This window comes from Salmo trutta, chromosome 24 (assembly GCF_901001165.1).
Source record: "Salmo trutta chromosome 24, fSalTru1.1, whole genome shotgun sequence".
Taxonomy (NCBI): Eukaryota; Metazoa; Chordata; class Actinopteri; order Salmoniformes; family Salmonidae; genus Salmo; species Salmo trutta.
In genome coordinates, this window is record NC_042980.1 from 5,019,015 (window position 1) to 5,041,522 (window position 22,508).

The 22,508-nt window shown below is 42.1% G+C and overlaps 1 protein-coding gene across 2 annotated transcripts in view; it reads left to right on the plus strand.

Annotated features, from left to right (window-relative positions):
• Positions 1 to 9,617: 9,617 nt before the first annotated feature.
• The window catches only part of dnah7 (dynein, axonemal, heavy chain 7), a 247,939-nt gene continuing 235,048 nt past the window's right edge, over positions 9,618 to 22,508 (plus strand). For both annotated transcript variants that reach the window (XM_029710817.1, XM_029710818.1), the window contains exons 1-13: positions 9,618 to 10,018; positions 14,672 to 14,743; positions 14,983 to 15,085; positions 15,531 to 15,711; positions 15,860 to 15,950; positions 16,065 to 16,245; positions 16,431 to 16,503; positions 16,824 to 16,949; positions 17,127 to 17,246; positions 19,121 to 19,304; positions 19,386 to 19,565; positions 19,806 to 20,078; positions 20,573 to 20,700. In XM_029710817.1, coding sequence (XP_029566677.1) covers positions 10,007 to 10,018; positions 14,672 to 14,743; positions 14,983 to 15,085; positions 15,531 to 15,711; positions 15,860 to 15,950; positions 16,065 to 16,245; positions 16,431 to 16,503; positions 16,824 to 16,949; positions 17,127 to 17,246; positions 19,121 to 19,304; positions 19,386 to 19,565; positions 19,806 to 20,078; positions 20,573 to 20,700 — 1,724 coding nt within the window. In that variant the 5' untranslated portion in view covers positions 9,618 to 10,006. The remainder of the gene's footprint in view (positions 10,019 to 14,671; positions 14,744 to 14,982; positions 15,086 to 15,530; positions 15,712 to 15,859; positions 15,951 to 16,064; positions 16,246 to 16,430; positions 16,504 to 16,823; positions 16,950 to 17,126; positions 17,247 to 19,120; positions 19,305 to 19,385; positions 19,566 to 19,805; positions 20,079 to 20,572; positions 20,701 to 22,508) is intronic.

Here is a 22,508-nt window from a genome sequence, read left to right on the forward strand (position 1 = left end):
GATTCTATTTATTTTATATCAAAAGAGCACTATATGTATTCAGGTATAGTTACTGTATTGTTTGTATTATGTACACTGCATGACCAAAAGTATGTGGACAGACACCTGCTTGTTGAACATCTCATTCCAGAATCATGGGCATTAAGTTGGTCACCCCTTTGCTGCTATAACAGCCTCCTCTCTTCTGGGAAGGCTTTCCACTAGATGTTGGAACATTGCTGTGGGGACTTGCTTCCATTCAGCCACAAGAGCGTTGGTGAGGTCGGGCACTGATGTTGGTCGATTAGGCCTGGCTCGCAGTCTGCGTTCCAATTCATCCCAAAGGTGTTCGATGGGGTTGAGGTCAGGGCACTGTGCAGCCCAGTCAAGTTCTTCCACACCGATCGACACACTATTTCTGTATGGACCTCACTTTGTGCACGGGGGCATGGTGATCTTAGGCTTGTGTGTGGATGCTTGGCTATTGAAACACATTTCATGAAGCTCCCGACGAACTGTTCTTGTGCTGATGTTGCTTCCAGAGGCAGTTTAGAACTCGGTAGTCAGTGTTGCAACTGAGGACAGAAGATTTTTACGCGCTACACACTTCAGCACTCAGACGTCCCATTCTGTGAGCTTATGTGGCCTACTACTTCGCGGCTGAGCCGTTGTTGCTCCTAGACTTTCCACTTCACAATAACAGCACTTACAGTTGACCGGGGCAGCTCTGGATGGCGGTGTGCCACAACGGGTGTGGCTGAAAGAGCCAAATCCACTCATTTCAAAGGGTGTCCACATACTTTTGTGTATACATAGTGTATATTTTGATTTGCGTGTCAGGTGTTTCAACATGTTTGTAATGTGAATATTTTGTTGAACTTGTCAGACATGACTTATTTTATTAAATCCATGTAATTTCACAAAAAGTTGACCCTTATTGTCTAGAATGTTAAAACCACTTTCAGAATCAGTGTGAGCTCGCCAACCTGTGTCACATATGCTGTAGTCAACTGTGGTGGAACATGTAGCCAAGGCCTAGTTACCTAGATTAGACACTGCAGAAAATGGATAGGTCTCTTGAAATGGTACATTACTACGTTATTTGTGAAGTGAAAGCTAAGAGATATTTTTAATGAGAAGCCATTCTCTGGCGTCTGCTGGATGCCTCAAGTAAAGAGGTGTAAGGTTAGGAACCAAGGTAAAATGTGTTTTATATTGGATATTTGGTCGATATTCGGTATTCTCTCATCAATAGCTATTGTACCAAGCCATTACTATGAAAATTATATATTCTGAATCAGGTAGGATAGAGAAAAATTCACACACACAAAAAAAAAAATGTATTTGTATTTTTCACCCAGATTTCAATCTTCAATAGCTCTTAAACAAAGCGTTCCATGACTATGAAAATGCTATATTCTGAATCAGGGGAGGACAAAATTTTTGTTGTTGAAATGTGATTGTTTCTAGAAAGAAAGAGAGGAGGAACGACACATGATCATGAACTCGCTGCTAGTTTAAAGCAATGACAATTCTAATTGTTACAAAGAATGAATGTATTGGCTACATTTATGAGAATAACACATGCATTTGCTTACCTTATCAAGCTTGAAGATGATACACTTATTTATCACTCAAAAAAAGTGTGATGAGTGTGTGCACCACAAACATATTTTCAGGGTGTTGAGGCATCCTCTTTCCAATGCAGCCTCTTCAAACACCATGGGTAGGGGAAGGGTATCCATCTGCAAAAGTGAAGTTTTGCTTTGAAGTCATATTGTTTCTACCTTAGCTGTTGTGCTTACTAACATGCTACAGAACAGTGACGCTACTATATTGCCATACACATTGGTATTAAAAGACAGCAATGTCATCACCAAAAAATAACTGTTTAAAATATTCAGCAAATCATTTGTTTGCTATCACAATACTTGTGATAAAATATGATAGCTAACGTTAGCTAGCCAGCTAAGAGATAGCGATTAGCTAGCTAGCGAGTTAGCCAGTCAATGGCACTGACAGATTGAAACTGATATACATATACAAAACACACAACATTTTTACTGAGTTACAATTCATATAAGGAAATCAGTCAATTGAAATAAATTCATTAGGCCTTAATCTATGGATTTCATATGACTGAATACAGATATGCATCTGTTGGTCACAGACTATACGTACATACCCCAACCAGAAGCCGTGGATTACAGGCAACATTCGCACTGAGCTAAAGAGTAGAGCTGAGGCTTTCAAGAAGCGAGACTCTAACCTGGAAGCTTATAAGGAATCCAGCTTGATTGAATCGTACTACACCGGCTCCGATGCTTGTCGGATGTGGCAGGGCTTGCAAACTATTACAGACTACAAAGGGAAGCAAAGCCGAGAGCGGTCCAGTGACACGAGCCTACCAGACGAGCTAAACACTGAAACATGCATGAGAGCATCAGCTGTCCTGGACGACTGTGTGATCACGCTCTCCGCCGCCAATGTGAGAAAATACCTTTAATCAGGTCAACATTCCCAAGGCCGCAGGGCCAGACGGATTACCAGAACATATACTCCGAGCATAAACTGACCAACTGGCAAGTGTCTTCACTGACATTTTCAACCTCTCCCTGTCTGAGTCTGTAATACCAACAAGCAGACCACCATAGTCCCTGTGCCCAAGAACACTAAGGTAACCTGCCTAAATGACTACCGACCCGTAGCACTCATGTCTGTAGCCATGAAATGCTTTGAAACGCTGGTCAGGGCTCACAACACCATTATCACAGAAACCCTAGACCCACTCCAATTTGCATACCGCACCAACAGATCCACAGATGATGCAATCTCTATTGCACTCCACACCTGGACTAAAGGAACACCTATGTGAGAATCCTATTCATTGGCTACAGCTCAGCATTTAACACCATAGTGCCCTCAAAGTTCTTCACTAAGGACTCTGGAACTAAACACCTCCCTCTGCAACTGGATCCTGACGAGCACCCCAAGTGGTAAGGGTAGGGAACAACATCCGCAACGCTGATCCTCAACACGGGGGCCCCTCAGGGGTGTGTGCTCAGTCCCCTCCTGTACTCCCTGTTCACTCATGACTGCACAGCCAGGCACGACTCCAACACCATCATTAAGTTCGCATATGACACAACAGTGTGATCAAAGCCTGATCAGTGTGACAACAGCCTGATCAAAGACAACGATAAGACAGCCTATAGGGAGGAGATCAGAGACCTGACCGTGTGGTGCAAGGACAATAACCTCCCTCAACGTGATCAAGACGGATGGAGATGATTGTGGACTACAGGAAAAGGAGGACCGAGCACTCCCCTATTCTCATCGACGGGGCTGTAGTGGAGCAGGTTGAGAGCTTCAAGTTCCTTGGCATCCACATCACCAACAAACTAACATGGTCCAAGCACACCACGACAGTCGTGAAAAGGGCACGACAAGCCCTATTCCCCCTCAGGAGACTGAAAAGATTTGTCATAGGTCCTCAGATCCTCAAAAGGTTTTACAGCTGCACCATCGAGAACATCCTGACGGGTTGCATCACTGCCTGGTACGACAACTGCTTGGCCTCCGACCACAAGGCACTACAGAGGGTAGTGCGTAAGGCCCAGTACATCACCGGGGCCAAGCTTCCTGCCATCCAGGACCTCTATACCAGGCGGTGTCAGAGGAAGGCCCTAAAAATGGTCAAAGACTCCAGCCGCCCTAGTCATAGACTGTTCTCTCTGCTACCGCACAACAAGCGGTACCAGAGCGCCAAGTCTAGGTCCAAGAGGCTTCTAAACAGCTTCTACCCCCAAGCCAAAAGACTCCTGAACAGCTAATCAAATGGCTACCCAGACTATTTGCATCCCCCCAACCACCTCCCTCTTCTACACAGCTGCTACTCCCTGTCATGATCTATGCATAGTCACTTTAATAACTACCTACATTACATATTACCACAATTACCTCGACACCTGTGCCCCTGCACATTGACTCTGTACCGGTGCTCCCTGTATATAGCCCCGCTATTGTTATTTACTGCTGCTCTTTAATTATTTGTTATTCTTATCTCTTACTTTTTTTGTGTATTTTCTTAAAACTGCACTGTTATTTAAGGGCTGTAAGGTCTACACCTGTTGTATTTGGTGCATGTGACAAATAAAATGTGATACCTTAAAAAAAGGTAGGGGTGTGGATCAGAAAATCAGTCAGTATCTGGTGTGCCACCATTTGCCTCATGCATCGCAACACATCTCCTTCGTATATAGTTGATCAGGCTGTTGATTGAGGCCTGTGGAATGTTGTCCCACTCCTCTTCAATGAATGTGCGAAGTTGCTGGATATTGGCCGGAATTGGAACACGCTGTTGTACATGTCGATCCAGAGCATCCTAAATATGCTCAATGGGAAACATGTCTGGTATGCAGGCCATCAAGAAACTTTTAAAGCCCCATGTCGCAAGGATCTGTACACAATTCATAGAAGCTGAAAATGTCCAGGGTTCTTCCAAGTGCAGTCACAAAAACCATCAAGCGCTATGATGAAACTGGCTCCCATGAGGACCGCCACAGAAAAAAAAACAGAGTTACCTCTGCTGCAGAGGATAAGTTCATTAGCGTTGCCAGCCTCAGAAATTGCAGCCCAAATAAATGCTTCACAGAGTTTGAGTAACGGACACATCGCAACATCAACTGTTCAGAGGAGACTGCGTGAATCAGGCCTTCATGGTTGAATTGCTGCAAAAGACACCAATAAGAAGAAGAGACTTGCTTGGGCCAAGAAACACGAGCAATGGACATTAGACCGGTGGAAATCTGTGCTTTGGTCTGATGAGTCCAAATTTGAGATTTTTGATTCCAACCGCCGTGTCTTTGTGAGATGCAGAGTTGAACGGATGATTTCCGCATGTGTGGTTCCCACTGTGAAGCATGGAGGTGTGATGGTGCTTTGCCAGTGACACTGTCAGTGATCTATTTAGAATTCAAGACACACTTAACCAGCATGGCTACCACAGCATTCTGCAGCGATACGCCATCCCATCTGGTTTGCGCTTAGTGGGACTGTCATTTGTTTTTCAACAGGACAATGACCCAACACACCTCAGGGCTGTGTAAGGGCTATTTGACCAAGAAGGGGAGTGTTGGAGTGCTGCATCAGATGACCTGGCCTCGACAATCACCCGACCTCAACCCAATTGAGATGGTTTGGGATGAGTTGGACCGCAGAGTGAAGGAAAAGCAGCCAACAAGTGCTCAGCATATGTTCGAACTCCTTCAAGACTGTTGGAAAAGGATTCCAGGTGAAGCTGGTTGAGAGAATGCCAAGAGTGTGCAAAGCTGTCATCAAGGCAAAGGGTGGCTACTTTGAAGAATCTCAAATATATTTTGATTTGTTTAACAAAAGCCCCATGTTGCAAGGACATGAGTCCATTTGTGTTATTTCATCGTTTTGATTTCTAAACTATTATTCTACAATGTAGAAAATAGTATAAATAAAGAAAAACCTTGAATGAGTAGGTGTGTCCAAACTACTGATTGGCACTGTATCCCTTGAGAAGTTACAGCTCACCCAAAATTCTGCCACCAGCTAGTCCAGAACATTTTGCTTAGGGTAATTCAGATACAATCAAATGTATGACTAGTTTGAACGTATGCTTTCAGTAAACCAAGTAGCTGTCCATAAAGGGCAAAATGTGATTTCAATATCATGATGTAAGAGTGTTTTGTCATGGTGGATACAAGTAACGTTACCTAGCTAGCTAACTGGAGACCTACGTTATGGGACTAAAATCACAATGGCCTCTTTCGACGAGACTTGGTTTAATAAATACATACAGACGGTTCACCCTAAAGCTGGCAGTGGCAAGCTATAGGCTGGCAGCGACTAATTACAGGGATGTGGTGTCTTGAGATTCACTCCATTTGACTAGCTAGTCAGCCAACTTAAGCTTGCCGACTAAACTATATAGTTAAATAACGTACTCGGTGCTTCATTTGAGCCGCACCTCTCAGAATTGACTTTGTTTGTTCTTGCACCTATTTGCCCAGATTCGGTATCTCTCGCGGCATGATTTATTAATTATTTCACTGTTCGCACTGTAAACATTTGAATAAAAGCGATCAGCATTAAATTAAGTTGCTTCCTCGTTATTTCTCCCACCCCCCAGAAAGACCATCATGTAAAAGTGCAGTGATCCTTCTATGTAATCATCCTATCCTGCCACACTGATTCCAGACCTGCTCTCTTATTTGTAAATATGGGGAGGGTCAGTGGGGTAAGTAACTGATCTTGACATAGGTCTTGGCATTGGCGGTCAGCTAGTGAATAGGTGGCCCCTCCGTAATCACGTCACGTAGCCTAGTTGTCTCCCTACTGAATTTGAGTCGTGGGAAAGCCAAACAATAAATTGATAAGAAAAGACAATCGAGTTTGACATTTTTCCAGTCCAAAAATCCAGAGATAGATGGTGAATTGAACCCATAACGAGCCAGTGAACTGTTAGTGCCGGAGGAGACGAATGAGGGGCGAACTGTTCCTGATGGCGATGCTAATCCCGCCAGTTCAGCATCACCACCGGCACCTCCACTAGCAAGTCAGACTCAGCGGGAGAGGGAGACAGGGAGCTGGGGTGGAGGGGGGCAGTGCCTCCACCACGAAGTGCTCGGAGCAGGTGCAATTTGCGGTTCAAGAACAAGCAAACGTATAACCCCTGGCTTGTCATGCAGAATTCAAAGTTGGGCTGTACAACATGCAAAAATGTATGGAGTTTTGGTCTAGAAACAACTGGAGGGATTAAACTAGCAAAAGAGTGGGTGGAATGTATAGTAAATGAACATCCTATGCATCAGATGTAAAGAGCCCTCAGAAAAAAAGGTTTTTGAACATGCCTGAACCAAGGCACATTTGGTGGCAGCAAGCCTTGTTGACAAGGCTAAAGAGGACACCCAGGTTAACACTCAAAATTAGAAAATAAATAGACACCACAGCCAGAGTCTTCAGAACAGCCTTAGAAGGAGGCTAAACATCACATCCACATGCCCGCGCATGGCTTTGAGATAGAAGTTGAATCTCAGGAGTTAAATGGACTTGACATGGGGAGTCTTTGTGGGAGGTTTTGAAAACTAAGGTTGGATAATTATTTTCCTTTACCTTCACAGAACAAGTTTGTAATAACTCTCTCACACGCACTCTCCCCCCCGCACTCACTATGTGTTCCGGGACCTCCCAATTGACAAATTAAGTGCTGAACCTACTTCATATTGTCATGGGTCAATATATACTGAATAAAAATATTAACGTAAAATGTAAAAAGGTCATATGTTTCATGAGCTGAAATAAAAAAGATCCCAGAAATGTTCCATATGCACAAAAAGCTTATTTCTCTCTTATTTCACAGAAATTTGTTTACATCCCTGTTAGTGAGCATTTCTCCTTTGCCAATATAATTCATCTACCTGACAGGTGTGGCATATCAAGAAGCTGATTAAACATCATGATCATTACACAGGTGCAGCTTGTGCTGGGGACAATAAAAAAAACACTAAAATGTGCAGTTTTGTCACACAACGCCACAGATGTCTCAAGTTGGGGGAGCGTGCAATTGACATGCTGACTGCAGGAATGTCCCCGAGTTGTTGCCAGAGAATTAATGTTAATTTCTCTACCAGAAGCCGCCACCAACGTCATTTTAGAAAATTTGGCAGTACGCCCAACCGGCCTCACAACAGCAGATCACGTGTATGGCGTTGTGTGGGCAAGTTTTTGCTGATGTGAACAGTGCCACATTGTGGCGGTGGGATTATGGTATGGGCAGGCATATTTTAGGGACAATGAACACAATTGCATTTTATCGATGGCAATTTGAATGCACAGAAATACCGTGACGAGATACTGAGGCCCATTTGTTTTTATAAAAGTGACCAACAGATGCATATCTGTATTTCCAGTCATGTGAAATCCATAGATTAGGGCCTAATTTATTTAAATTGAATGATTTCCCCTACTGTAACTCAGTAGACAACAAGTTCAAAGATGCGTTTAGATTTTTATTCAGTATATTAAGTGTATCTTTATACAATACTTTTCATGGTATCAAGCGAGATTGGGTCTAAGCTTCAGGTATTGTTATGGGAATAGCTTTTTAGGTTTGTTGCTGTTTTATCTCACTCTCTCACACGCGCATGCATTCACTCACTCACTCACTCACTCACTCAAGGCAAACCTTTCCCTACGGCTGGCAGTGGCTAGCTGTAACGTTAAAGGCATGGCGTCTTGCGAGTCATTACATTTGGCTAACTAACGTACTTCAAAATGGTGATTTAATATATTTAATGACAAACCATGTAATTACTTAGGTAAACATATAAATTACCTCTTACCCAATGTTCTGGGCAGTTGTTTGTAAATGGTTAGTTGGCGTGTAGTGGTGACGTCAGACCATCTGTTTAAGTAGCCAATAGAAAAAGAATCCTGTCTATCATGTTCATTGATTGGGTTAAGATGAACCGTCACTCCAAAACTAGTGGACCAATGGAGACTCATTGTCTACGCCTCCTTCTAAACCCCACCCTTCACTGAAAAAAATCAAAGATATGAGTAGCTAACCAGAAGGTAGTAAATGCAGGCAAGAGCGTAGGCAAATGAATTCAATATAACTGATTGTTGGGAAAGTTTAACTGAAAATGATTTTTGCATAAAATTATTTGCTTGCAAGTTTTGGGGTTTTGCTTTTAATTCTATACATTTTGCTTTCAAATTGTTTGGTTTTTGACTTAAACATCCATTATTTCCCCCTTCCTCGAAAATATCATGTTTACATTTTCAACTTTATATTTAATGTTTACAATTTATTTTATTTTAAATGTAATACATATGGCCACATATACATCGCTCCTGGATGCTCCGGCTCAAGTCAAGCGCCATAGACCCGCAAACGTATTAAGATACTTTTTTTGCTGGCGTTCTATAAGAACTCCCCCTTGTTCTGCCAACAACTTGAGCGCATCGCTCTCTTGCGGCAATGTTTGTAAACACAGAAATGAGTATTGTTAGCTCTCCAATAATAGGGTTGGAGAGCCTGTACTAGAAGCACTCAGGCTAAGGTTACACAAAGCAACTTTAACGCAATTTTAGTTGGTGACATCCTCTCAAGCAACTTTTCTGTTACATGAAGCAACTCAAACGCCATGAAAATGGCATGCAACTGGCAATCAAATTGAAGCTGCATGTTTGAGAATTCCAAACTCACCCCATGTCTTTTGTTGCATTACGTCGTGGTTTCGCAAATTATTTGTTTATCCAACCGTTTGGTTATTGTAACAGAGATTTGTGTTCTCCTCGAAATTAAATGTATTGACTGCTAAATCATGTACACAAATTTGCATACATCTTGTTTTAATTGGCTGTTGCTGCAATTAGTTGCACAAAGTTGAAAAGTTTCAACTGGATGCAACAAAGTTGCAGATCAGTTACTTAGTATAGTTGCAAGGGGGTGTTTCATGAAGCAACTAAAATTCAATGCAAGTTGCATCCTGTAATGGCAACCATACAATCGCCCTCATTGATTTAAAAATCGGAGTCTCGCGTAACTCCGTTACTATGGAATTGCCCTGAAGCCTCCTGTACAGGAATGGGCGTGGTTGAGAGGAGGAGGCATGTCGCGTCGCTTCCTTAGCAACCAAAATGGCAAGTGGCAACAGCTCGCCGTCGAGAAATATACTTACTTGGCTGATTTTAGCTATGAAAGAAACCAGATAACGCCACATTTGATGGGCAAACAATTGCTAGATACTTGTAAAAAAAAAGTTATTAGCTAGCTTTGCAAAGAAGGAACATGAAGGTTTCTTCGTTGTAGCGTTTCGCGAAAGTTGTGGTGACATTATTTTATGTGCTGCTAACGTTGCTACGTTACCTCCTCTAAACTAACGTTCGCTGACTTAGACCAGTTCTTGAAACAGTTTACAAAGTTACATTTGTTTAAATAGGGCAATCACTAGTATGTAGAGGTAAACATCATTTCTTTACATTCTGCAACATGGAAACTCAGGTGAGTTTGCTCTAACATGACCCACATAATGTTAAGCTAAGTTACTAAAGTTGGTTGAGATGGAACCTGAACGGAAAAAGTTGGTTGAGACGGAAATCCAACATATCAATTATTAATTTATAGACAAACTGGAATTAAGTCAGTGGCACAGATGGAACTGTCCAAGTAGAAGACACAAACTCATTCTAATGTTGATATTTGTTTGTGTTGACAACCAAACATAATTCAATTTCACTAAATATCTTTACATTTGAAATCAACCAGTGCTTGAAACCACGAGGCCGTTTTGTATATTTTTTGGGGGGATTGAATCCTGTGTTAAATTGAAACAATAGCTTTTGATGACTTTGTAAATAGCATCAGGGCTGGGCTTGGTTATTCATTTGCTACTCTGTTAAACATACCCTTTGGCATGACTCAATCATTCTCATATTGGTAATATTCATTGGCAAATATCAAAGTTAAACAGGGCTGGGCTTGGTTAAAACCATAGATGGGAGACCAAAAGGTAGCTTTAGATAGGCACATTCTCCAGTAAGAGGTGCCTCCCAGCCTATTGTTTATTTTTTTCTGATAGTGTACATAACGTTGAAGATCTGACGTTGTCTTAAAGGTACAAATGAAACATTTTATACAAGGTTTGTCTATGTTAAAATTTGGTTACCATGATGACATAATCCTGTGGTTGAAATTGAATCCTGAAAATAATTGACGTCTTCTGGTTGGGGGAGTTTTGTTAAGTGCGCCAACACTTGCTCTGAACATCACTTGCGGTACAGTTTTGGAAATATAAGGTCGGAACGCATCTTTCATATCAGCGAGAAATAGTTTTTGAAAATAAAAGGTCAATTTTACCTTTATAGGAAAAAGTTAATACACCCCTACCTTTACCATCACATAAAATGGCTAAAATTAGAATCAGGTGCACCAAAACAGGTGCAAATGATTAGAAAATCATCAGAGAGCAACTTGGTCTGGTTGGTTTTAACCATATGGGTGTGTGTTAACACATCATGCCACTATCAAAATACCTATCCGAGGCCCTGAGAAGAAAGATTGATGCCCACGAGTCTGGGAGGAATTACAAATCCATTTCCAAGCATTTCAAAGTATATCATTCCACTGTCCGATGGATCATCTACAAATGGAGAAAATTCCAGACCACTGGCAATCTACCTAGGACAGGTCGTCCCACCAAATTCAGCCTATTAGCTGACCGAAAGATGCTCATAGAAGTCTTAAAGAACCCCAGGGTAACATCAAGGGATCTACAGGCCTCTCTTGCCACAATCAATATCGAAGTGCATGAGTCAACTGTCAGAAAGAGACTGGACAAACTTAGGCTACATGGGAGGTCAGGAAAGAAGAAGCCTCGGCTCTCAAAAAGAATAACAAGACACAACTGACATCTCCAGACAACACCTGGGTAAAGACCAAACTACTGGAACAATGTGATCTGGACAGGCGAAAACAAAACACTGCCTTGGAACAGAAGAACCTCACACCAACAGTAAAGTGTGGAGGTGGTGGCATTATGGTTTGGGGCTGCCTCAGGGCCTGGCCAACTTGCCATCATTAAGTCAACCATGAATTCCATATTGTACCAGAGAATTCTTGAGGAGAATGTGAGGCAATCTATCAAAAAGCTGAAGCTGAACCGAACGTGGATCTTGCAACAGGACAATGATCCACAACACACAAGCAAAGCTAAAACAGAATGTCTCAAAAATAAGAAATGTGTGGTTATGGAATGGCCGAGTCAAAGCCCAGATCTCAATCCTGTCAAAATGCTGTGGGTGGAATTGAAGCGGGCCGTGCTGGCAAGAAAGCCCTCGAACATGACACCAATTGAATCAGTACTGTAAAGAAGAATGGGCAAAAATTCCTCCCAGTCGATGCAAAAGGCTGATAGTTACATTAAGTTATTTCAGCCAAAGGGCACAACACCAGCTATTGAAACTAGCGGTGTACTTATTTTTTATGCATTTCTTTTGATTTTCGATTAATAAAGTATAATCTTTTATTTATTTATATATATATATATATATATATATATATATATATATATATATATATATACATACACACATACAGTACCAGTCAAAAGTTTGGACACATCCAGGGTTTTTCTATATTTCTACTATTTAATACATTTTAGAATAATAGTGAAAACATAAACTATGAAATAACAGATGGAATCATGTAGTAACCAGAAAAGTGACAACTAAATATATTTTATATTTGAGATTCTTCAAAGTAGCCTTGATGACAGCTTTGCACACTCTTGACATTCTCTCAACCAGCTTCACCTGGAGTGCTTTTCCAACAGTCTTGAAGGAGTTCCCACATAATATGCTGAGCACTTGTTGGCTGCTTTTACTTTACTCTGCGGTCCAACTCATCCCAAACCATCTCAATTGGGTTGAGGTCGGGTGATTGTCGAGGCCAGGTCATCTGATGCAGCACTCCAACACTCCCCTTCTTGGTCAAATAGCCCTTACACAGCCCTGAGGTGTGTTGGGTCATTGTCCTGTTGAAAAACAAATGATAGTCCCACTAGGCGCAAACCAGATGGGATGGCGTATCACTGCAGTTAAGTGTGCCTTGAATTCTAAATAGATCACTCACAGCGTCACCAGCAAAGCACCATCACACCTTCTCCTCCATGCTTCACGGTGGGATCCACACCTGCGGAGATCATCCATTCACCTACTCTGCATCTCAAAAAGACACTGCGGTTGGAACCAAAAATCTCAAATTTGGACTCATCAGTCCAATGGACAGATTTTCACCTGTCTAAAGTCCATTACTCGTGTTTCTTGGCCCAAGCAAGTCTCTTCTTCTTATTGGTGTCCTTTCGTAGTGGTTTCTTTGCAGCAAAGCGAGCATGAAGGCCTGATTCACGCCGTCTCCTCTGAACAGTTAATGTTGAGATGCATCTGTTACTTGAACTCTGTGAAGCATTTATTTTGGCTGCAATTTCTGAGGCTGGTAACTCTAATGAACTTATCCTCTGCAGCATAGGTAACTCTGGGTCTTCCTTTCCTGTGGTGGTCCTCATGAGAGCCAGTTTCATTATAGAGCTTGATGGTTTTTGTGACTGCATTTCAAGAAACGTTCAAAGTTCTTAAAATATTTCTGGATTGACTGACCTTCATTTCTTAAAGTAGTGATGGACTGTCATTTCTCTTTGCTTATTTGAACTGTTATTGCCGTAATATGTGGAGGCCGTGAAATACATCCACAGGTACACCTCCAATTGACTCAAATGATGTCAATTAGCCTATCAGAAGCTTCTAAAGCCATAACATAATTTTCTGGAATTTTCCAAGCTGTTTAAAGGCACAGTCAACTTAGTGTATGTAAACTTCTGACCCACTGGAATTGTGATGCAGTGAATTATAAGTGAAATCATCTGTCTGTAAACAATTGTTGGAAAAATTACTTGTGTCATGCACAAAGTAGATGTCCTAACTGACTTGCCAAAACTATAGTTTGTTAACAAGACATTTGTGGAGTGGATGAAACACTTAGGTTGGAGTCATTAAAACTCGTTTATGTAAACTTCCGACTTCAACTGTATATATAGTGCTTTTGGAAAGTATTCAGACTCCTTGACTTTTTCCACATTTTGTTACATTACAGCCTTATTCTAAAATGTATTAAAACAATTGTTAACATTTCACATCAATCTATGCACCCCATTATGACAAAGCAAAAACAGGTTTTTAGAAATTTTTGCAAATGTAACCATTCAGACCCTTTCCTAAGTACTTTGTTGAAGCAACTTTGGCAGAGATTACAGTCTTGAGTCTTCTTGGGTATGACACTACAAGCTTGGCACGCCTGTATTTGGGAAGTCTCTCCCATTCTTCTCTGCAGATCCTCTCAAGCTTTGTCAGGTTGGATGGGGAGTGTCGCTGTACAGCTATTTTCAGGTCTGTCCAGAGATGTTCGATCGGGTTCAAGTTCGGGCTATGGTTGGGCATCTCAAGGACATTCAGAGACTTGTCCTGAAGCCACTCCTGCATTGTCTTGGCTGTGTGCTTAGGGTCGTTGTCCTGTTGGAAGGTGACCTTCGCCCCAGTCTGAGGTCCTGAGCGCTCTGGAGCAGGTTTTCCTCAATGATCTCTCTGTACTTTGCTCCGTTCATCTATCCCTCGATCCTGACGAGTCTTCCAGTCCCTGCCTCTGAAAAACATCCTCACAGCATGATGCTTCCACCACCATCCTTCATCGTAGGCATGGTGCCAGGTTTCCTCCAGACGTGACGCTTTGCATTCAGGCCAAAGAGTTCAATCTTGGTTTCATCAGACCAGAGAATCTTGTTTCTCATGGTCTGAGAGTCCTGTGCTCAATTTCAAGTCTCATAGCAAAGGGTCTGAATACTTATGTAAATAAGGTATTTTATTTTCTTATTTTTAATACATTTGCAAAAATTTTGAAGAACCTGTTTTCACTTTGTCATTATGGGGTATTGTGTGGATTGATGAGGGGAACATTTAATTTTAATCAATTTAAAAAAAAAAGGATGTAACAAAATGTGGAAAAAGTCAAGGGGTCTGAATAATTTCTGGTTGTTAATCAGTGACATTTGTCATCTCCAGCTAGCCACCTAGGTCCGAATGACAATGTTCAACGTTCTCTTCACAGAAGTCTTTGCATAATAAGAAGCTGCCCAAGATCCCTGACAGTCCAAACCGCCTCCTACCACAACTTCCACAGGTACGCTGCCTAACATCAGTCTCCCAGGCTTTGGCAATTGCTAACCAGTAAGCTTATGTTACAGATGAGTTTGTCCACTATAGGCTAAGCATAATGTCTTGGTTTTGCTTCATAGAAAGTGTGGGTGGTGTTAGTTACTTGAGTTACAATCTAATTGTTACATTTCCAATTATTTTAAGTTATTAGTCCCATACTCTCTCATTTTGCACTAAACTATTCAATTATATCTGTCTTCAAAGATCCGCTCCAAACCCAAGTGGCAGGAGACAGCTCCTGCCTTTGTCCTGCAGCCGCCAGTCAGAGGAGAGTCCCATGGCTTTGGGGCGGCAGTTAGACTGTCCAGTAAGTTATGTTCTCACTGATATAGGCTTGTAGCAAATAGGACATAGTTCCAACTTCATTATAGTTTTCAAAACATATAAATAACCAAAGGTGACTCAAATGGAGAACAGCATATTGTATGTTGCAATCATTGAGTAGACATAGCTCCTTACAATAACAACAATACTTTTTGAACATACACACACCCTCCACAAACTGTAAATTGAGTGGTAAAGAAATTATGGATTTTATAACTGACTTCCCTCACCATGTTTTTTTCTTAGCCTCACATACTGTAACTGCGTGGAATATAATCCCATCACCCCAATGCCCCATATGTTTCTTTGTGACCTATATGATAAAGTCCATCCACTGTAACTGTGTGGAGAAGGCAATACTATGCTTTATAATCCCCCCTAAGTGTCTTATGTGACCTATAATGACGTGTCTCCACTGTCCACTGTAGGAGATGTGCTGGGTGGAGGGTCGGGGACCAGGCGTTACCAGAGCCTGAGCAGAGGCCTGGAGGACTCCCAGAGCAGAGAGGCTGGCCTGTCATCAGAGTCCTCCAAACATCGCAGCAGTAGCCACACTCAGCCCAAAAAAGACCGGGAGCAGTTCCGCAGTGCCCTGGTCGGCATAATCCTGTGAGTCCAATCAAATAATCAATCAATCCATACGTTGCCTATTCATCTCCATCCATCCAAGCATCCACACACCGACTCACCCGACGTTCGGTAGCACTTTTCACTGAAATACAACATTCTCCTTTCACCAAATTACCCCGTGTTTCAGGCAGCATGAGTCTGCCAGTGGCAAAACCATTGTGGAGGACAGTCAGCCCCCTACCTGTGGGTCCCCTACAGCTACAGAGAAGGATATCCTGGTAAGGGAAGGTGACATTTTGGTATATATTGTTAATTAATAGGTCCAAAAATGAATGTAGCAACTGTGGATTAGCTCTTTAATGTGTCTTATCTTTTTATGTCCACCTTGTCAGAGATATTACTATTACATCCGCAATGGGATCGACACAGAGCATGTGGCAGCCATGGAGGACTCCTGGCTGGAGAATGTTCTGGACCTGGTGCCCACTCACCTGAAGAGGCTGACTAGGACCATAGAGCTGCTATCAGACGAGATGAAGGAGGACTACCTGCTCAGTGTGAAGAAAGCCATCGGTACCTAACCCAACATGAACCCATCTTTGTGCTTTAAATTATCATTAAGACATATCTGTCTGTAGACTCAGATTTTTCTCTAGATTGTGTTCTAAAATGTGTATATCTATTATTATTCTCTCTGTCTTTTGCTGCACAGTCTTGCTTTTTAATTAGTCATGTTGTTTTGTTGTTGCTGTTTGCAGTGGATTTCGTACTTCGGGACCCGAGGGAAAACGATGAAGACAAGGTCAAAGATGTTCCTCCTCACAGAGTTGAGTAAGTCCCATAAAATGGAGAGAGAATGTGACAATGTGTGCAGTACTTTGAAACACACTTGGTCCTATTACATGGACAGAAACCACATAAACTCAGATTAATTGCCTATAGAAAAAAAGGAATCTCTCCTTAGTGTTTTGTTCCTCCCGAGTTGGTTGTTTAATAAAGCAACATTTTGACCGTCATGGTCTTCAGTTACTTGATGAAGACCATGTTGGTTGAAATGTTCTGACTAGTCTTTTTTGTCAAATTGTATTCCTCTTAAAAATATTAAACTTCTTATCATCTATTCCTTGCTGTACATCATTTTCACTCTTAAGAATGGAGGTGGTCCCTAAACCATGGAACAAATCATTCCTTCATGCCCAAAAGAGGATGAGAGACAAGCTGCATTCCATCAACCCCACTATGCTGTCAGTGCTGGACCTGTGGCATGTGTCTTTCAAGTGAGTACACTTCTATCATATCCATCTATCCTACCATCCTACTCTCATAGTCTTATTTCTTTCTATATTTTTCTTCTCTTTCACTGTCCCAAGCCTTTATATTCAGTATTGCCATCTTTTCTGCTCTGTCTGCCTCTCTTTTTCTTTAATCTCTCACCCCCTGCGTTCTTCTTGTAGGAAGATGCGTCTCATCGATGTTGAGGAGTTCCAGAACAGGCAGGAGTCCATGGAGCTCTCCATCTTCCAGCATCTAGTCACCAGACACATTGAGTGTGCCAAGGACATCCTCCTCAAAAAGTATGAGTACATGTAATAGAGTTGGTCCCCACTGGGCTAGAACCAGTGACCTGCATACTAACACTTTACACTTACATTTCCTGACACCCCACAAAAGCCATGTCCCTTGCTGAAAAAGGGAACAACTACTTCAGGTCTCAGGAGGATTGGTGTCACTTGCAGGATGAATACTACAAGTGCACTGCTAACTAGCAAGCAATTCCATATTGACTTTTGTTAGGTTCTGACAAACAGAGTGAAAAACTAACAGACAACTAGTCAAAGCTCAAACCATGTTTATTCACCCACTGGGTCAAAAGGCTGCAAAGACAAAGACACTTTTACACAAGCACATATATTTATACCCTCCTAGGCGGAGTCCACTCCTTGCACCTCTAGACAGCCAATACATCTCTGTTGCTAGGCAAGACCTTAAGTGGTGACTGTTCCTTCTCACTTCATCTGACCAGACCTCGGCCCGAATCCCCACTCCTTCTTAATTCACGGCTGTCCTACCTTATCTGTTACTGAAACCAGACGGTTACCATTTTCCTCTCCCTATAGGATCCTTGAGATTTAACAATAACATGTTCTAACAGAATGTAAGCTCTCTGCACTCCTCCTTCCTCACTCAGTAACTTTCCATACACCTAGTTGTTATCCCTCCATTGACATCAACATATACATTCATTATAGAGCAATCAAATAAGTTCTAAGTTCTAATATGTCAACATGAATAAGCATATTTCTAGCTATAATCCAACACTTGATACCAGTGGAGGCTGCTGAGGGGAGGACGGGTCATTATAATGGCTGGAAAGGAGCAAATGGAATGGCATCAAACACATGGAAACCATAGGTGTTTCTCAAAATGCATACTACTGTGCTCTGAGCACGCAAATTGGGGCATGGCAGGGTCAGAGTATGAGTAAAAATCAAGGTATGTGAAATGGAGCACGCATTCGAGAAGCGTACTTCGTTTGTAAATATTTTGAAGCATGCATCGATGCAAGCTTCAACGGAAAGTATGCAAAGAAATATGACGCAGCAAAGTAAAAAATGACGCACGATTTCTTGAAATCAATGGCGAACATTATATGAGCTGAAGCAATAATGAAATGCTGACTATTCACGTCATATGTTGCCTGACAACAATATTTTATCTTGATGCGTTAATAAATACATGCTGTGTTAGTTTTGGCATGTTTACCTGCCTATGTACCGTAGATCGCAAGGCCATGAGTCAATAGGGCTAACTGTCTAGCTATTACTGTTAGCTAGCCAGAAAGCCACGAAGAATTGTTAGGTAGCTACCCACAAAGAATTGACATCTATCTTGCATAATATTGGTTTTAGTTCATTTTTACTTGTTAAACAACCTGACTAGATAGATTATTCCGATTCACATATAGCTAGCTGATAGTTATGAAGTAAAACGGTTGCTTTGTGTATATCTTGTTTCGTCTATTGTTGCCATTGTCCTGGCTGGAAGAAGGTTCAATGAATGGGGAGGTGAAACGTGAGGTAATACAGTAGGGGGAGTGCGAGTGCTTCTGAAATGTAATGTTCGTCCTCACAAGAACTTACTCAAGAGAACATCGTTGGAGATTACACTCAGAACATGAGAGTGTGGAGCATAGTAGAATGCATATTGAGAAACATCCCATGTGTTTGATGTATTTGATACCATTCCACTTATTCCGCTCCAACCATTACCATGAGCCCGTCTTCCCCAATTAAAGTGCCACCAACCTCCTGTGCTTGATACAACCAAACACCTAAAAATAACTGTAGCAGGCTTTCGAGGTGGCATGTCAGTGAAAAGTAGTATCTTAGCCGGGCTGTGTCTTGTCTTCCATTTCTATCCTATACCCTAACTTTGTGCTTATGAACAGGTGGTTTCCCGAAGTTCAGCACATTTACTACCAGGGGAACAAACGCAAGCTGGTCCCCAGCAACACCAACGCAGCCAAACTGCAGTCCTTCTTCAACTGTGTGGCTGCCCTGATGGCCTCACAGCTCCAGAGTCTAGCACTGGAGTCCATCCAGGATTACACACATCTCATTTCCCAGGACCCGGTAACTACAATACACACACACACACACACACGCACGCTCAGTGTATGCCAGTCATTTTGATTTTGGGGTCCTATCTCCCAGTACTCGGTGAGGGCCTATGAACACCCTGGCTTTGTCCTGCGTCTGATCCTGGATGAGAATGACATCAAGTTTGAGCCTGACTTCAAAGACTTTGAGGTCATCCTTCTCAACGTCTACGACATCATGCTGAAATCCATCAGCTTGGTGCCGCGCGTGGAGACCAAGCTCTACTCAGAATGGGTAATATGTATGTATGTATGTATGTATGTATGTATGTATGTATGTATGTATGTATGTATGTGTGTCTGTGTGTTGGGATGACAGTGCCACTGTGTATCTCTTTGGCTTGAGTTGAAGAAGTAGAGATCCTACTGTGTTTGTGTGTCTGTCACTTACCCTCACAATTTACTGCACGAGTATAAGACTTAACATCCACCATATCACCTCATCCACCTTCCATCCTACAACACTCTTCCCAAGCCGGGCTGCCAGAGCGGGGGCACACTCAAGCCCATCGTCCTCCCGGAGATCATACAGGCCCAGCAGGAGGAGGTGAGGAGGGTAATCTGGGAGGAGAGCGCCGGGCCTCTGGACCATGTGCGACTCTACGACAAGTACGCTCCCCTGGTGTCCCAGCAGGCCCAGGATGATGTGGAGCAGTTCCTCCACGAGCAGCATTCCTTCCCGGAGATCATGATGGAGGTCACCCGTTACCAACAGCTGGCCGATGAGATCCAGTACAGCTCCAGTAAGGTGTGGATCTAGTTTAGACCAAATGTTACATTTTAGTCCATTTTAAAGCTACCCTATGGAAGTTGAATTGCTCATTTTGGCCTCCCCCCTTCCCACCATACACCTCTTTTAACAGAGTTACGTAAAATAAGTACGCCTACATTCAAAAGTAAATTCAACTAAGGAAGGTGAAACACATTTTATCTTTATTGAGGACATTTAGGCCTGGGAAATGGTAAATATACGAAATGGGGATATACTCAATAGATACTGGGTGCCTGAGGGTATGGACTGTTTGGATTTGTTTGGAGGATATGCTTCACTGCAGTCATTTTGAGCAGTGATAGGCTATTGCAACCACTGTTGGTATTGAGCTTGATAAAGTGTTGCTAGGATTTAGGGTTACAACACCAGTTTCAAGCAGCATTGTTAATAACAAGCTCTGGTCATTCAAACATTATTTGCAATAGAGATTTTCCAGTATCTTCTCTTCCCTGCCATATTGTGCACAACAGGTGGTGCGCCTGGGTATGTTTGAAGTGCACTGCCACGAACTGGTCCGTGCCCTGGTGAAGCGTGCCGAGGGACTGCGGCAACATCTGGTCACACATATGTTGGAAAACCACCAGGAAATGAACAAGAAGTGAGTAACTTTTCTACCCTGTGAAGATTCCCATTCTCTCAGAATGAACCTTAGGCCTGAACAAATCACACACAAAAATCATCCCTGAGGCCATTGCAGAAAGTGCTCTGTCAGAGTGAAGGTTCTCCTCAGGAAATACATTGGGCATAAAAATACGTTCTGCAATCAAACTTCTCACTTTTGACTAGGGCTGCACGATATATCGGTGAACATATCGGAATAGGACGATATTAGCTAAAAATGCCATCATCGGTATCGGCCGATGTCTAGTTTAACGCCCCATGTGAAAAACCGATGTCAAAGCTGACGTGCATACCTATATAAATGTTGCCCTATACTTGCAACACAGCATTCCTAAACTAGCCCACAATGTCTGCTGTGTGGATCGAGCAGTCAAAAAGTCAAGCAGTCATTTGAAAGAGTAACAACATTTTAATGAGACAACTCAAAGGCAAAATCCATTAAAGCCAAGATAATGGAATTCATTGCCCTTGACAATCAACCATTCTCTGTCGTGGGTGATGTTAGCTTTTTCCGACTGGTCGAGCAGTTTTCCAATGTTGTCCTACCGGAGTTGCACAGTAATAGCGTCACTGCTATTAGCTTCACAACATACATACTATGGAACGCCGTTTGGATCTTTGCGTGTCAAAAAAGATACAGTAGCACTGTCAAAGCTGTACAAAAAAGTCAGCAAACAAGCAGACATCGGCCACGAACTATGTGTTTACAATACTGCGTTGGTAATAAAGCATAATTTGTTCAACCGCAACTCCTGGGGTAGCTAGCTTTAGCTTGGTACCTAGCTTGCACCAATACAACCAGCCTGAAAACAATGACCAGTAAAAACTGCAGTCATTTTCATTATTCTTAGCAATGATTTAGGAATCCTTGTGAGTAAGTATTAGCTGGGTTGCCACTTGTTGTTCGCCTACTGAAATTGAACTTCAGTTCATGAAAATAAATAGCTAGCCAGCTACTTAACCCTGTTGCCCAAAGCTAACGTTATAAGCAGCCAGCTAGCTTCATCTGGCTCGTGAGGCTCGACCGGACCGGGCTATGTGTTGTGAAGCTAGGCACAATAGTGGAATTTGCGGTTTGCCTTCAAAATAAAAGTATGTCATTGACAGTGTTGCAAATGAATAGAAATAGTAGAATTATGCCATACTTTTATGAAGTTTAACCGCAAAGTCCACTATTGTGGCTAATCCTTATTGTGGCTAGCTTCACATAGATGGGTCTGACCACCATTAATCAAATAAGAACTGTATTATAAATTAGGGTTATTTTAGATGATGACACCTAGCTATATAGTTAGCTAGCTAACTATAGCTACTGAAACAGATTATTTCGTTTTGCTATGTTTTTGGGGAAGAACATTGTTTGCATCCATGAGCTAGCTAGCTCTTTTTATGACCAGCACCTAAGGTGCGCGAGACAACTTTAACAGCATCATAGCATACATATCGATGAATCGTTGTGACATATGAAATACGAGTGATAGTGTAATCAGTGTGTAATAACTACGTAAAAAATGTATGAATGCTTTAAATTATTATGCGACGTGCAGTCATATTCAGGTCCAGATTGGTCAACAAGCTTATTTGACACGTCAAATAGTGTTAAATAGTATATTGTTTGACACACAAAGACCCAAACGGCGTTCCATAGAAATCCTGGTTGAGAATGAAATGACTGAACAAATGAACAACGAATCATCACAGCAAGTAAGTGAAAGAAATTGGTTTTATTTTTACCTTTATTTAACTAGGCAAGTCAGTTAAGAACAAATTCTTATTTTCAGTGAC